General features: G+C 43.8%; 1 protein-coding gene across 1 annotated transcript in view; it reads left to right on the top strand.

Annotated features, from left to right (window-relative positions):
- Positions 1-14981, top strand: part of LRWD1 (leucine rich repeats and WD repeat domain containing 1) — a 34517-nt gene that overhangs the window by 14548 nt on the left and 4988 nt on the right. Inside the window, exons 6-12 of the mRNA XM_063146617.1 lie at positions 3625-3858; positions 5822-6163; positions 6733-6859; positions 9273-9382; positions 11069-11276; positions 12609-12681; positions 13810-13953. Coding sequence (XP_063002687.1) covers positions 3625-3858; positions 5822-6163; positions 6733-6859; positions 9273-9382; positions 11069-11276; positions 12609-12681; positions 13810-13953 — 1238 coding nt within the window. The remainder of the gene's footprint in view (positions 1-3624; positions 3859-5821; positions 6164-6732; positions 6860-9272; positions 9383-11068; positions 11277-12608; positions 12682-13809; positions 13954-14981) is intronic.

Here is a 14981-nt window from a genome sequence, read left to right as displayed (position 1 = left end):
GGCAAATTTACTCCTACAACTGAAAAGGAAGGTAGCTGGAGATAGAAAGGATCAAGATTTCCCAGGTAACTTTTTGGCCTTTGGAGAGATTGCAAAACAAGCAGTGGGACCAGAGTAAAGTCTCAGGAAAAACCTGCGTACTTGTGCCATTTAGGCAACCTGGAGTCTAAGGCTGCAGCACTGAAACAGAGCATTTCCTATCTGTCCTATCACTTTTGGAATGCAAGAAAAAGAAGTGGTAAGTTTATTAACGTAGAGAGCATTCTCTTTCGATTCTGTTTCTCTTGAAAATAGCCCAAAAAATTATTCAGTTGAATCTTGCAGTATTAGAGGTATCAAATTTGCAAGAACAACTAGCTAAGAGACTTCCAATGGATGTGTGCTGATTTGGGGATCTCTTAAGGCCAGCTGGCCCTAGCAGAGAAGAGACTAAAGAGGAATCCTCTTCAGCAGTTTCTTTAAAAGATGCTCTACATCTTGAAGTCTTGTTTTATAGATGCGTGTGTATTTTGAATTTGAACACAAAGGAAAAACTAGGTCTCTTAAAAACCATTTATCTGGTGTGAAGCTGAATGTTTTAGTTATAAGATACATGGATGTACATTTTAGAACAAGTTTTCCTTTCTCTGTTTGTTCCCATTACTTATATGCTAGATCTCTGAATCTGCTGCTTTATGTGTGTATGAGTTTATTCCCAACTTTTTTGCCCTTTTCTCTTTTCAGAGGATCTGTTTCCTCTTGAGTTTGCTCCTTGAAAGAGGACAGATAGACACACACATACACGCATAACCCACTTGCGTCTTTATTTCATTTTTAGTGTTCCTTAGAAACTATTTATTTATTACATTTTTATTCCGCCCAATAGCCGAAGCTCTCTGGGCGGTTCACAAACTACTAATTCCTTGAAGGTTTCAAATGGGTCTAGTGTCCAAAGTACATTTAGAAGAGGATTTGAAAGAGAGGGTAGAACCCACCCCTTCCATAGCTTGAGAGGATGTTATCTTAAAATTATGAAACCTGCATTTATAATTGTGATGCAAGAGGCAGGGCTTTCTTTTATAACTTCCTGTTTTGTTCCCTTTATCCTGATAAATTTCTGACAACTGTCCCAGATAAAATTGCTACCTGGTCTAATACATAAATAGGAAAAAAAAGAAAAAGGATCCCTTGCCCTTGTTTTACTCCTGGTTTTGCTTTTTTTTCTTGGTTTGTAGTGCTGCCATTTTGATGCCATTACTTAGTAGTAATCCATTCGGTTGGGTGACAGGGAATCCAGAGTTAATGAAGCTATTTTGGTTACGGCAAATACCAGTTTTCAAAAAGAAAGCTTACTATTGGTTGTTTCATACGGATAATGTTTATATGGTAGCTAAAAAATATGTATAAATTCCTTGCAAAAATTGAATTAGGTTATCCTTTTGTATTTCGTTCGACTTTTAAACCCTGCCTTTTGATCCCAGCATGTATTATTATCATCACGACATAAATAATAGTAAAATGAGAATAAAAACATATCAAAAGTTAAAATCAGCCCAGCGGCAAACAATAAAACATCATGAAAGTATTGAATTGTGTTCATTCAAGGCCATCAAATGGCTTCTCAAATAGAAATGTTTCAGCCAAACTTGTGAATAGGCAAGTGACGTTTCCATTTCTCTACTTTAAAGTTAGATCCCATTAGATTTCTGACCCTGAGCCACACAGGCTGAGACTGAGGAAGCACTGAAGTCTACAGCAACTGGAGGGTGCCAGGTTGTGGAAGTCTGATTCAGGGCACGTTGCAGTAGTCCACGGCATGCATGATGGCATTTTTGCAGCCTTATCTATTTCCTCAGAGTTTCTTTTCTATTATTGTTATGGCTAAAAGCAACAGATAATAAATACATTCTAGGGAGCTTGAAATTTCTTGAGGGGAGTTGAGGGGATTCAGAGTAGTTGGAAGAAGTTAGATTCAGTGAGGTTTAGGAATGAATGAAGAGAGTTTGAGGCTGTGAAGCTCAGAGCTAGTGGGAGCCGGAAGGAATTTAGTGATATCATTAATGAGATAAGACTGTTAAATTTGTTTCAACAATAATTTGTATGTTCTTGGATAACTACTGTATCTGCCTCTTCTGCAAATGTGAAGTAACTTTCTACAGGTTCCTTTGCCTGTGCCTGGGTATGACACAAGTTTCTTCATAATCTCACAGGTATAATGTGTGGCTGGTTGTGCACTCAGCAGCTGGGGGTTCAAAATACTACCCAACAAAGTAGCTCTAAGGCTCTTGATACTCCATATTATTTTCCACTTTGAGTATTTCTACTCCCTTTGACACTTCCTTCTCCCTAGTTCGTGGGATGTCTTTCTACAAAGCTGTTTGCAGTTTTGATTTGCATCTGAATTGCCTTTAAAGACTTTTAAACTTAAGAATTAACTTCCCAGAAAAGCTTTCTGGAAAGTTGTAATGGGAGAATTTTAAGCCTTCTCGCACCATACCCTGAATTCAAAGACATTGGTTTGGAAAAATATGCATGAGAACTATAAGGACAGACCCTGATTATTCTTGATGAGGTATGCAAACGGAATGTACCCCTATGTGGTAGAGCCAGTTGGGTTGCATTGCTGCTTAAGCCATGGTGGATTGCTGTGTATGCAAAAAAAATAATTTTGAATATTCAAACCCTAGTGGGGGATTGCCACTATTTACCGTATCATCCAAACCCAGGAGTCGGGGGTTGTTGCGTAGGCAAGGCATAGCAGCCCCCACAGGAGGCTGAATATTAAAAATGTCCACTGGCATGCACTGCAACTCACTGTGGCTTAAATAAGCCACGGCAGGCTGCGGTAATTGGGCGAACTGGCCATGGTGTAGTAAGACCAGTAGGATCTAAGGACTGCACATGCATGCTGCCGGCAAACGTTTTCCGCTGAAAGCAGTGCAAAGGTCTGAACCTGCAGCCAGCCACTGAAGGGAAGATTTCTAAATGCCTGGCCACTTGTTCCCCTTCAGCTTGGGGTTTAAATGGTGGGAGAGGGGATTATTGTGCATTATTAGAGCTCAGTTTCTGCCCCCCCAATAGGACCTAATGAGGTGGAATGGAAGGAGATGGGGTCAGAAAGTGCAGGCTGTGGGGGGAGAATGGAAAGAGGACCAAAAGGAAGAACAACCTTTACTCTTCATCCAGCCCCTCTTCTTTCCTCTCTGTGAAAGCTTTTCACTGGTCTCTCCTTGTATCCCATAATACAAAATATTGGAAGGAAGCGCTCACTGCAACAGTTAGAGATGTTTTCAGAAATTGCTTTATCATTCCATATAATGGAATCTCTCAGAAGATGAGTAACAAGTATGATAACTCCTGGAACTCTTCTTCAAGGAACATAACTCACAAACATTCCATCATAAAAATACCTTCTCGCTCTTTTAACACAGCCTTCTGCTAACAACAACTCCGCAAAATCAGAAATGAGTGTCTGTGTGGGAGATCGAAGAACGGAATTTCCAGAAGGCCAATCCAAGTGTAGACCCACTAGTATAGATACGGTGTAACTTATTCTCAGTCTGGGGTTAGTGTGATGTATGAATCCGCTCATTGAAAATTGTTTCTTTCCTGCACCTAAAATGTGACATTATCTTCTTCTATTAGGTGAAAATGATTGCAGAGGAATTTTTGACTTCACTGATAAATCAGGAAGATAAGCCCGCTTCTGAAATGGGAGAAACAATGGAGGAGGAGGAGGAGGAGGAGGAAGATGATGACGATGACGATGACGACAATGAAGAGGAGAAGGAGGAGGAAGAGGAAGAAGAGGAAGAGGAAGACAAGGAAGAAGAAACTATGGAAAATACTGCAGAGACAGAAAAAAAGGTCACTGCTAAGGTCAGAACTCTGCAAAGGCATTCTCTGATAAACAATCCTATTCAAATTAATATAAGAACATAAAAACATGTTGGATCAGACCGAAGGTCCATCTAGTGCAGCGCTCTGCTCACACAGCAGCCATCCATCAGCCAGGGACCAGCAAAGCAGGAAATGATGCAACAGCAACTGGCAAATACAGGCTTACTGCCTTGGATACTGGAGGTAGCACGTAGCCGTCAGGGCTAGTAGCCATTGATAGCCTTCTTTTCCAAGAATTTCTCCACCCCCTTTTTAAAGCCATCCAAATTGGCGGCCATCACCACATCTTGGGGGAGCGAAATCCATAGTTTAACTATGTGCTGTGTGGGAAAAGTACCTCCTTTTATTTGTCCTGAATCTCCCATCTATCAGCTTCATGGAATGACCCCTGGTTCTAGTATTATGGGAAAAGGAAAAAAAATTCTCCCTATCCACCTTCTCCACACCATGCATACATTTGTACACCTCTATCATGTCTCCCTTCAGCCTCCTTTTCTCCAAGCTAAACAATCCCAGCTGTTGTAACCTTCCCTCGTAGGGGAGACGCTGCAGCCCCCTTCATCATTTGAGTTGCCCTTTTCTGCACTTTTTCCAGCTCTATAATATCCTTTTTTAGGTGTGGTGACCAGAACCGTACACAGTATTCTAAGTGTGGTCAGACCATAGACTTGTATAAAGGCGGTATGATACTGCCAGTTTATTAATTAATTTCCTTATAATGCCCAACATGAGGTTTGCCTTCTTTACAGCTGCCGCACACTGGCTTGACATTTTCATCAAGCTGTCCACCACAACCCAAATCTCTCTCTCTTGTTCGGTATCCGCCAGCTCAGAACCCTTCAAGTTATATTTGAAGTTTGGGGGGGGGGTTGCCCCAGTGTGCATCACTTTACACTTCCTTACATTGAACTGCATCTGCCATTTGGATGCCCACTCTCCCAGCTTGGGAGAGTGGGAATATACTCCCCCACACCCCCAGTACGTTTTAGTTAACTTCTTTCAAACTCTTGTCTCTGGAAGCACATGAGCACTTTCTCAAGCTACTTGAGGAAATAAAAGGCCATAATTCATTGCCCGCGCACATGCGTTGCATGACGAAGGACTCTGATTCAGTTTTTGCCAACTCCAGCTAAGAGTCCTCAGGAGGCAGGGATGAGACGGACCTCTGGTGCAGATTTTGGACTGCTGCTGCCAGCCAGAGTAGACAAGACTGGGCTAGGTGGAGTTATAGTCTGACAGCTTCATACACTCATAAGCCTGAAGTATTAAAGTTGGACTGCGATGAATCTAGTAAGATGGTCAGCGTCCCACAGTCAAAATGTGCCTTCCTCCTCCTCCTTCCCTGTTCTGGCTTACAGATAGACAGATGGAGATGGGAGATTCTGCTGTAGGGACCAATCTTTTACCCTGTCGACATGTTCAGTTTTACCCAAGACAAATGGCCGGTCATTTCTTTCTCTTTTTCCACGCACCACCTCAACAGCCCCTTCCCCTCCTTCAGAAAGCAAGCCAAAGTGAGACAGGCCAATTTGAGCAGCGTGGAAAATTGGTTGTGGGAGGAAGAGCAAGGTGCGTCCCACCTTTTTCTTGTCATGCCTCTGTCCTGTTTCCCAGCCAACAGTCTGGACAAGGCTTGGGGAAAACCAAACCTGGAATGTCGGAAAGTCTCCCGTCATCCATTCATTTATTTTTATGTATTTATTTCATTACATTTTTATGCTGCCCAGTAGCCCAGGCTCTCTGGGCAGTTCACATTTAACGGTAAGGCAGCGAAAGCTTCTCAGATGGTGGGTCTTTGAAGTTGGAAGTTTCCTCAGAACAGAACTGCTGAGCAAAGCCGTTCGGTAAAAGTGGGGTATTACTTGAGCGATTACATGCTTCTTGAGTTCTGTTGGGAGAATCAATGAGATCGCTGGAAATTGCTGATGTTTTCTTTTAATAGGGTGCAGTAACCCCCAGCAAAAGGAAAGGAGTTCGTTCCAAAGAAGCAGTGGTGAGCAAGAGATCCCGTTCCCGGAACAGTTCCAAGGAGGAAGCCTCTCCCAGCCCCAAGAAGCCCAGCCGCCTGCAGGATGAGCGCAGTCCTGAAGGGGCGAGAACATCTCGCCCGCCGGCCAAGGAATCCCAGGCCGCTCAGGATCCCGAAGGGGCCCATCGGAACGGAGGGCGCATTCCAAAAGCACAAAGCCACAAAAGGTCCGGCCAGCAGAAAGAGGAGCACAAAGAGGCAGAGGAGGATGAAAGAGAAGCTTGTAGCACCCCTGTCAAGGACTTGGAAGGCGAGGTACCAGGGCAGCTTTCCCACCGGAGGGCTTATTAGGGCGAGAGGGTCACGCTCCAAAAGTTCAGCTTTTAATAAAGAGCCCTGTAGGCGTGCAAAAAGCAGAGAATGCCAGGAAACAAGACGGGCCGTACCGACAAAGATAGATGTATATATAAAAGTCAAAATGGTAAAAAATTGATTTATTGAATGAGGTGTATCACTATCCTGACATCTTGTGTTTTTTTGAGTGATACGGAAGCCTTTCCTTGGGATAAATAAAATGTTTGCCCCATTGTTAAAAAAAAAAAGTACACTTTTGAAATCATTAAAAAAACCACCGCTTGTAAGATATTCAATGCACAAATGGCAGTTGTGCACGCAGGGGTGTGGTAATGGTTTCTTTCCCCACTGCAATTGTCTGAACCCAGTCAGAGAGAAAGAGAGAGAGAGACTTGACCAATGACCTCCCCAAAGAATTTGACCACAAAATCGGGCTTGTGTGTCCCAACGTCTGCCTGGAAACTTACGCTCCCTCCCTCGTGTAACAGAGGCTGTACCTTTTGTGTTTAAAATGACCTGCTTTCTTTCAGGAGACAATCAATTTGGAGCCTGTCCATTTTCTACAGTGTCATAGCAAAGGCAACAACAGAGATGACTTCAAGACCCAGTTATGGGCCTGTGTCTTCGAGCCACCGCTGGATTGCGGGACAAGAAAAGGTGAGCATAGCTAAGCAGCCTGGCAGACCTAGAAGAACGATGCCGGAAAGGGAATGATATCTCTGACCCCCACAGATTTGCACTCTTGAGGGTAAGCAGACGAACCCTTCTGAAGGCTCCCATGCCTAATATGTTTTACTTGCTTACCCGATTCTAAGACGTGTTTTTCCCCCATATAAACATCTCTAAAAACGGGGTGCGTCTTAGAATTGTGGGTGTGTCTTAGGGGTTTTTCCCCCCTGTTGGTGGTACTGAAATTAGTGTGTGTCTTACAATCGATGGTGTCTTACAATCGAAGAAATACGGTATTTATGCCAGAGGATAGCTTATTCCTGTCTCATGGGTTAGGGCAATTTATTTATTTATCATATTTATACCCCACTCCTCAGCCAAAAAAGGCTCTCAGAGCGGCTTACAATCAGCAAAAAAGACAGTCCCTGCCATCAGGCTTGCAGTCTAATAAAGACATGACACACAAGGAAAAGGAGTTCAGGAGGGAAGAGGAAAGAGAGAGAGAGAGAAATTAAGTAGGGCAGCGACAGGGCTGATGGGATTGTCCTGCTCTCAAAGGAGGGGAGTCCAACTGGAGCAGCCCCCCCCCCCATGTCTCCTCCGCCTAGCAGAAATAGCAGCTATTTTAAATAGGGGGGGGTTTTGCTATTCCCAGTGGGCTCATAATTTAAGAGAAAGGAAAAGAAAGGGGAAAATACTGTGAACACTGTAGGTTGGATCCTGCCTTGTAGTTTCTCAAGGCCCAGTTTGCAAAGGGCTTCTTGACGTGGGAAGGCGGCCTCACTAGCTTCGCATTGCGACTACATTGCTTGAAGGCATTTTGAGATGGTGAGATCTGTTGTTTACAGCATTTAGAGGCTGTGCTGTAACATCCAGTTTTCAGGGCAGCTTAAAGCAGAAGACATCTGTTTGGTACTGTAAAGCAGTGAATGCCAGGCTTTGCTCTAGGGATGAGAAAACCTTTCCCCAGTCCCTCCGAGGGCATGTTCAAAGAACGTGCCATTTGAAATTGGGTGGGGAGAGGAGTGGGGGGTGGGGGAAATACTCTTAAGGAGATGAATGTGGGCAAAAGGAGTCACATGTGATTAAAGATTGGTTACTGTTCATGATGATTTAGGCCAGTGGTTCCCAAACTTTTTCAGGTCACCGCCCCCTTGGTTCCACAAACTCATGCCCAGTGCCCCCGACCCTAGACTATAAAAATCATTATTCAAAATAGCGGTTTTCAATGACCCACTAAGGAAGATAATAACAATAAAATTCAAAACAGTAACAATTAATCGAATATTTATTCAAAATCTGAAGCACCTGCCGCAGGCTTGCCGAGGGAGGGAGGGAAAAGATAGCAAACGCCTCTGTTTTGCAGCCGGCGTGGCGGGGCACACCAAGCAGGGTATGTCTCTTCATTCACGTTTTGGTGCTTTTGAAACATTTCAATTCACCGTTAAAAGGACTAATACATGTATTAATACATGTGTGGATTCTTCTCTTATATGGCTTGGGACCAAACTACCTTCTCCTATCAAAATGTCCCTGGGTTTTAAGACCTTCTGGAGAGGTGCTTCTCGGAAAAGACCACCTCGAGCGCTCCCCTGCCGCCCTTTTGCCTCTTAACGCCCCCCTATCCAATCCCACCGCCCACTTTGGGAAACACTGATTTAGGCCAATAGGGGAAAGGCGGGTTCTCTGGAGTAATTTGAAGGAAGAAAGTTGGTACCATGAATATTTTCATGGAGGGGATTCTCTTAGCCTTCCTCTTTTTAAAGGAAGTAAAGAGTTCCATACATAGGGCTAAGAGAAAATTGACAGAGTTGCAAAGGGAGCAGCAGCAGGACATCATGTGAACATCGCTGAGGTCTTCCTGTATATTTCAGATAGATTTTCATACCGGCTTACAAACTGATGCACCTTGAGAGTCTCTGGTTATGTAGAACACGTAAAAAGACCATAATGCGTGTGCCCTGAGGATTTTACAGTTGGTGTGTAAAAATAAGACTGTGCCGTCTGCTAAATTGAGGATAGTTACTATCAGCCTCAGTTTCCCATTTACCGTATTTCTTCGATTCTAAGACGCCATCGATTGTAAGACGCACACTAATTTCAGTACCACCAACAGAAAAAAAGCTTTGATTCTAAGGAATAATAAATGACCTGCGATTCTAAGACGCGCCCCGTTTTTAGAGATGTTTATATGGGGGGAAAAGTGTGTCTTAGAATCGAAGAAATACAGTAAATATAGTACTGTATATATAAGAGATCCTGGGGGAGACATACAGACACGCCAGAAATATTTCATTAGCTGCCTCACATCTCCAGGGACTGAAAGTCTGGTTAAATGAGAAAAAAATGTGAGAATTATACTGGCAAGAGGCTTACAGTCACTGTGGTTTTAACCTTTCAGACCCTGTGGTGAGCTCATCCAGGACAGCAGCTACTTGTGGAGGGGACTCCGTTTGTTTGGTTGACTGTGAAACAGGCATCGTCTTGAAAAAGTACAAGGTAGCGGGTGAGGTAAGGAAGCGAGGATGCCGCATCTCTGTGCGCTGTAAAGGAACCTCTGTTGACTTCCTAGCAAGCGCTGGCCAAGGGGCTTCATTTGTGCAAGGATGTCTCCTAAGATGCATTAGTGACTTGAAACCAGGCGCTGTGGTGAATTCTGTAGCCAGAAATCATGCTTTTGGAAGGAAATGTACAAAGTTCACCCAGGGTAGGGTCAGGATGCTACGACCCCTCTTGTCCCAAATGCTCCTCTTCAAAATTCAGAGACGTAAATCTTTTAGCAGAAACTTCACCTCTGAAGCTGGGGGCAGGGTTGGGGGAAATGCAGTCTGACAACACTGCAACACTGTTCAGATTTGTAGTGGAGGGTTTTAGCTTGCGTTTCATGCTGCAGTGACAGCTGTATGAATCTTAAAATCATGAGGAGGCTCAGCAGTCTGTTTTTATTCCCGTTGTTTATACTCTTGCCTGTGGTACAATCTATTTCCTTTATTTAGATATGTGGATAGATAGGTCTGGTTCACCTATGCTGCTTAACCACAAAATGGTTAATGGATTCCGTTAACCATTTTGTGGTTAAGCAGCATGGTTTAGCGCATGGTCTGAACCAGGCCATCGATCGATCGCACCAAACCGTGGTTTGTACAGTTTTAGAATTCAAACCATGGTTTGAGCTTCCAAATGCACAAGCAATCCATAGTTTAGGGTGGCATGCCTGCTCTTGTTTTCCATCTGCTCAGCATTACCGTTTCCGTAGTGCAGGGGAGGAGGGCTCTGGAGGCAGAGCCACAACCATAAAATTCAGACATCGTGCCAAACCATTTCAGACCATGTGTTGTTGTTGTTTTATTCTACTTTGCTAGTTGATTGTAAACGATAGTTCACGAATTCAGCTGCCAAACCCAACTATAGGTTGATGAGATGTTTGAGGTGTTTGAGATGTTTTTTTGGGGTGGTTTGGTTCCATTACAGGTGCAGAAAGGCACATAGAAAAATAAAAGTGTTAAAAACAAACATAATGTTAGATTTATATGCCGAATAGCACACAAGACAGGAAAATTATATATACATTGCAATACAAAATAAAATTTCACATACCTACGTAGCCCCTGCATTTAAAAGCAGGACCAAAGCAAGAAAGATTTAGAAGGATTTGGGACAGCAGTAGTAGAGCACCTGCTTTGCACGCAGAAGAAGTTCCCAGGTTTGATTCCCAGCATGTCCAGGTGGGGCTGGAAAAATCCCCGCCTGAAACCCTGGAGGGCCGCTGCCAGTCAGAGTCGGCACTGCTGGGCTAGATGGGTCATGCTGTGATTCAGTATAAGGCAGCTTCCCTCATTCTTAAAAAGTGTCAGAAGCTCCTTAAAAAGCCTGGGGCATGTAAACAGCAGGCTGCATCTAAACAGGCATCCTACCTGTGTTAAATGCTTCTGCCTGAGATCACATGGGCTCAGTTAATTACCACCAGATTTCACCCGGCCTTGCTATCTGGGCCCAATACAGTATTTATAAAATGGATGCTGCACTTTTCACCACCAAAGCTCAACACAGCTTTGAACAGATTTGTCCACGAAGTAGGGAGTCTTTGTCTGGTTTAAGCAAGGCAAGTGTTTATGTGGACCCACCCCCCAAGCCACTCCTCCCACGGTTTTTCTGCCGGAGCTCTTGCTTTTCTGACTTGGCACCTTTCCTCCCTAGGAGTTTTACACGGTTGCGTGGACAACCCTGACCATGGTGACGAGCGAAGGGAGAAAGAAAAGGCACAACGTCCTGGCCGCTGCTGGGAGACGAGGAATTGTGAAGCTAATTCACGTGACTGCTGATTACTGCTATGGAGAAATCAAGGCTCACAAGAAGCCTATTGCTACTGCCTGCTTCAGTCCAACCAGTGAGACGCATCTTTTCAGTAAGTCTCCTGTCTGGGTCGCTCAGGCAGCCCTTATCAGAACGCCCTTCCCCCCCCCCAAGGCAACGCAGGATAAGGCTGTCTTGTCTATTCCATGGAGTAGCTCTGTTCATTTGCTACAGATCTAAAGCCAGACTTTTGCAACAGCAAAAGGAACATCTTCCAAGAGCACCTCAGGCTGATTAAATTACTCAAATGACAGCATTTCTGTCGATGTTTGCTTGACCTAATGAATCTGAATTCAGTTAGATGTGCAATTAGCAGATGCTGTACGTAAATTGTAATTGCTTATCTCTATACGATCCATATTATTTAAGGATTTTTATGCCGCCATTCAGCCAAAAAAGGCTCTCACGGCGGCTTACAAAAGTATTTCTTGACAGTCCCTGCCCACAGGCTTACAATCTAAAAGGCACGACACAAAAGGAAAGGGGATTGGGAGGGAGGAGGAGGAGGGGGGAAAGGAAAGCAAATTCAGGCACTACAATCTTAGTTGCAAAGTTCAGCAGTTACAGTTGACAGCAGGAGAGCTTCGGCTATGGGGTGGTATACAAATAATTATAATAATAACAATAATAACAACAACAATAGAACTGTGGCAACAGGAAAAGGTCACAATTATTCCATTACATCAGTCACCAGCATCACATTAAAAAACTATACAAACTGGGCCTACCAAAATACATCCATACTAACATCCAGAAAGCAGTCATAATTCAAACGTGCTCGATTGTCAGGAAATTCCTGAATCTGTAAGACAGCAAAACTCATCATCTCTGTCTAGAAAAAGCGCCATGAGCAAGGAAGAGATATAATAATAAATAAATTGCACATTTTGTTATAAAAGATTTTATCTTGGTGCATAGTTTACAACGTGCCCAGTCCCTAAAACTCAAGGTGGTACATATTTCCTAATTTAATTTCTCAGCCCTGAGTAAGGAAGGTCACCAGTGTTCCCATTTTTCAGACTGGAGAACTGGGCAAGGGTCCCTCTCTCTCTCTCTCTGTGCCTCAACTTCACCACATAAATCCACGCTGTCCCAGGATTCAGATCCCATCTGTCAACTCAGCAATGCTGCCATGCCCTATGGCAGGGTGTGTGTTTTTCCTTTAAAATGCCATCTAACATCAGAGCAGTTAGGAACCAGTCTTAACACTCTGCTACTCTTTTCAGAAAGGAGGGAGCTGGGAGCAGGTGAGACAAAAGGGGAGCAGAGAAGAAGAAATGGCGAAGTTGGCAGGCAACTTCTAGCAATGTATTATTAGGAAGTCTGTCTTTATATTTTGGGTATACCAGGCTTACGTACTCTTTGTCTTCTTCTTCTCCAACAGCTGCATCCTATGACAAGAAAATATGTGTGTGGGACATTGGCGTTCCTGACTGTGACTATAATTTCAAAGAAAGGTAATGATACAGACGCCCGTTGTGATAAACTACCAAAGATAAGCCTCTCAGACTCATTAGTCTCTCTACATTCTTTGAGAGAGCCGAATACCTCCCAGCTTGGCCTTGAACAAGAGATAGCAAGCTCTTCACAGAGGCTCTACGGCTTGGTCTCCCACCCACACCAGCTCAATCAATCCCCTGTTGGGCCTGTTATCCCCTGCAGTTATTCAAGAAACAATGCTTGCCTGTCTGTTGCTCCATCTTCACAAACTCCTTCCCTTTCTGCCTCCCCTTTGCTTCATCCATCCCTTCCAGCATTTATGCGCTCTACATAGGGCTACCTTTGTGCCTAGTCTAGAAACTTCAACTAGTTCAAAATATGGTAGGTTGGTCACCGGTACACCTAGGCATGACCACATTACATCAGTCTTAAAATGTCTTCACTGGCTGCCAATTAGTTTCCGGGCGGAGTATAAAGTGTTGGTGATCACCTTTAAAGCCCTACATAGTTTGGGTCCAGGCGACCTGCGGGATCGCCTTCTCCCGTACAATCCGCCCCGCACACTCAGGTCCTCTGGGAAGAATCTACTCCAGCCAACAAAAACAAGGCTGACAACTATTACCCAGAGGACCTTTCCTTCTGCCGCTCCCAGTTTGAGGAATGGCTTGCCGGGAGAGATTCGTCAACTTAACAGTCTTCCGGAATTTAAGAAAGCCATAAAGACTGATCTCTTCCGGGAGGCCTACCCAGCTGAATTTTAAGATGCCTTTTTTAATGGTGTGCTGCTTTTAATGATGCACTGGTTTTAAACGTTTGAATCAGTTGTATTATTTTATGGCGTTTTTATTTGTGTTATACCCCGCCTCGATCCAGAGGGAGAGGCGGGTAACAAATAAAATTATTATTATTATTATTATTATTATTATTATTATTATTATTATTATTATTATTAATCTGCCTCGGCTTGGGCTCATGGATTGCTTGTAACAGCCTGCCCCCATCTCCTCCTGGAATGCAGTAATTGTTTTCAGGTGGCATAACAAGCCTAAGACAGCTTTCTGCCCTGCACAGCCATGCTTCACGTTTGCAAAGGGGGGAACTATTTGTGAAAGGGGAGGGAAACTAAAATGTTCTTCATTTGCCAGGCAGCTGATGGTGCTGGAGACGATTGCCACGCCTTTGAGAATCGCCCTTGTGCCCTCCTGCCCGGACCGATATTTGGTGGCAGGTTGTGAGGAAGGCTGCTTTGCCTGGGATATTAGACTGGACGATAAGCTGCAGAAAAACAGGTGAGTAGCTCATGCCTAGTGCTACCACTGTGTCGAGGGAATAAAGCTGGGTGGTTCTTTTACCTAATGCCCACAGGTATAGGGAAATGGCTCTATAACACATTAGCTCTATACATCATAAAGTTCATAGCTTCCTGCTTAATTAAAACCTATTTTTAATGTTGCACTTGCTGTCACAATTCAGCTGATGCTGAAACCACACGTCACAAAACAGACAGTTAAACAGATAGTAAGATATTTTTAAAGGTAAGCTAACCACAACTAGGAAACAGATGGAGATGTATTTCCCGTAACTATTGCAATACCCATTATAGTATTCTAGTCAGAGAAGTACTTGAACTCTGTATATGCCTAGGTGCTTTGCTTCTCATTGGTTGTTGTGTGGCAGAGCTGTATTATGATTGGTGGGAAGGTTCTGCCGTTGTATCTGAGGGGACCTGACCCTATAAATATGTTAACCTTTCCTGAAATTGTTGGGCAGTTCCTCAGACTGTCACCCTGCAGCGCTGCTTGTAATAAATCTTCTAAAGAGAGAGAAATTGTGTCTTGAGAGTCTGTGACCACCACTCAGCGAACCACAGGGACCCGTGGTTTCAGGTTCCACCACAACTATAGGGAAGGAAGCCATTGGTCCATACAAACGCGCTTTGTACCGCTAGACCAATCAAACTAATTTATTGGGATGTTTTACAAAGAGTTCATATTTGGTGTAGCTGGAGAGTCCATTAAAAACCTTCCTTGCCAGCCTGGGGTATTCATTGATTCTCATGGTGTTGTGGATACTACTCCCTGATAACCTACAAAATCGTTACGTTGAGCATAATGCCTACATCATTATTGTAATAACAACAACCCTCACAAGGTTGTTGTTGTGAGGATAAAACTGGAGAGGACGAGAAGGATTATGTACGCTGCCTTGGGTTCCTTGGAGGAAAAAAGGCGGGATATAAATGTAATAAATACATAATAAATAAATGTGTATGCAAATAGGTTTAGGGGTGATCATGGGGAGCTATAATCAAATTGAA

The sequence above is a fragment of the Elgaria multicarinata genome, chromosome 22 (assembly GCF_023053635.1).
Source record: "Elgaria multicarinata webbii isolate HBS135686 ecotype San Diego chromosome 22, rElgMul1.1.pri, whole genome shotgun sequence".
Taxonomy (NCBI): domain Eukaryota; kingdom Metazoa; phylum Chordata; class Lepidosauria; order Squamata; family Anguidae; genus Elgaria; species Elgaria multicarinata.
The sequence above is the reverse complement of the archived record's forward strand: the minus strand, read 5'-3'. Positions and strand labels throughout refer to the sequence as shown.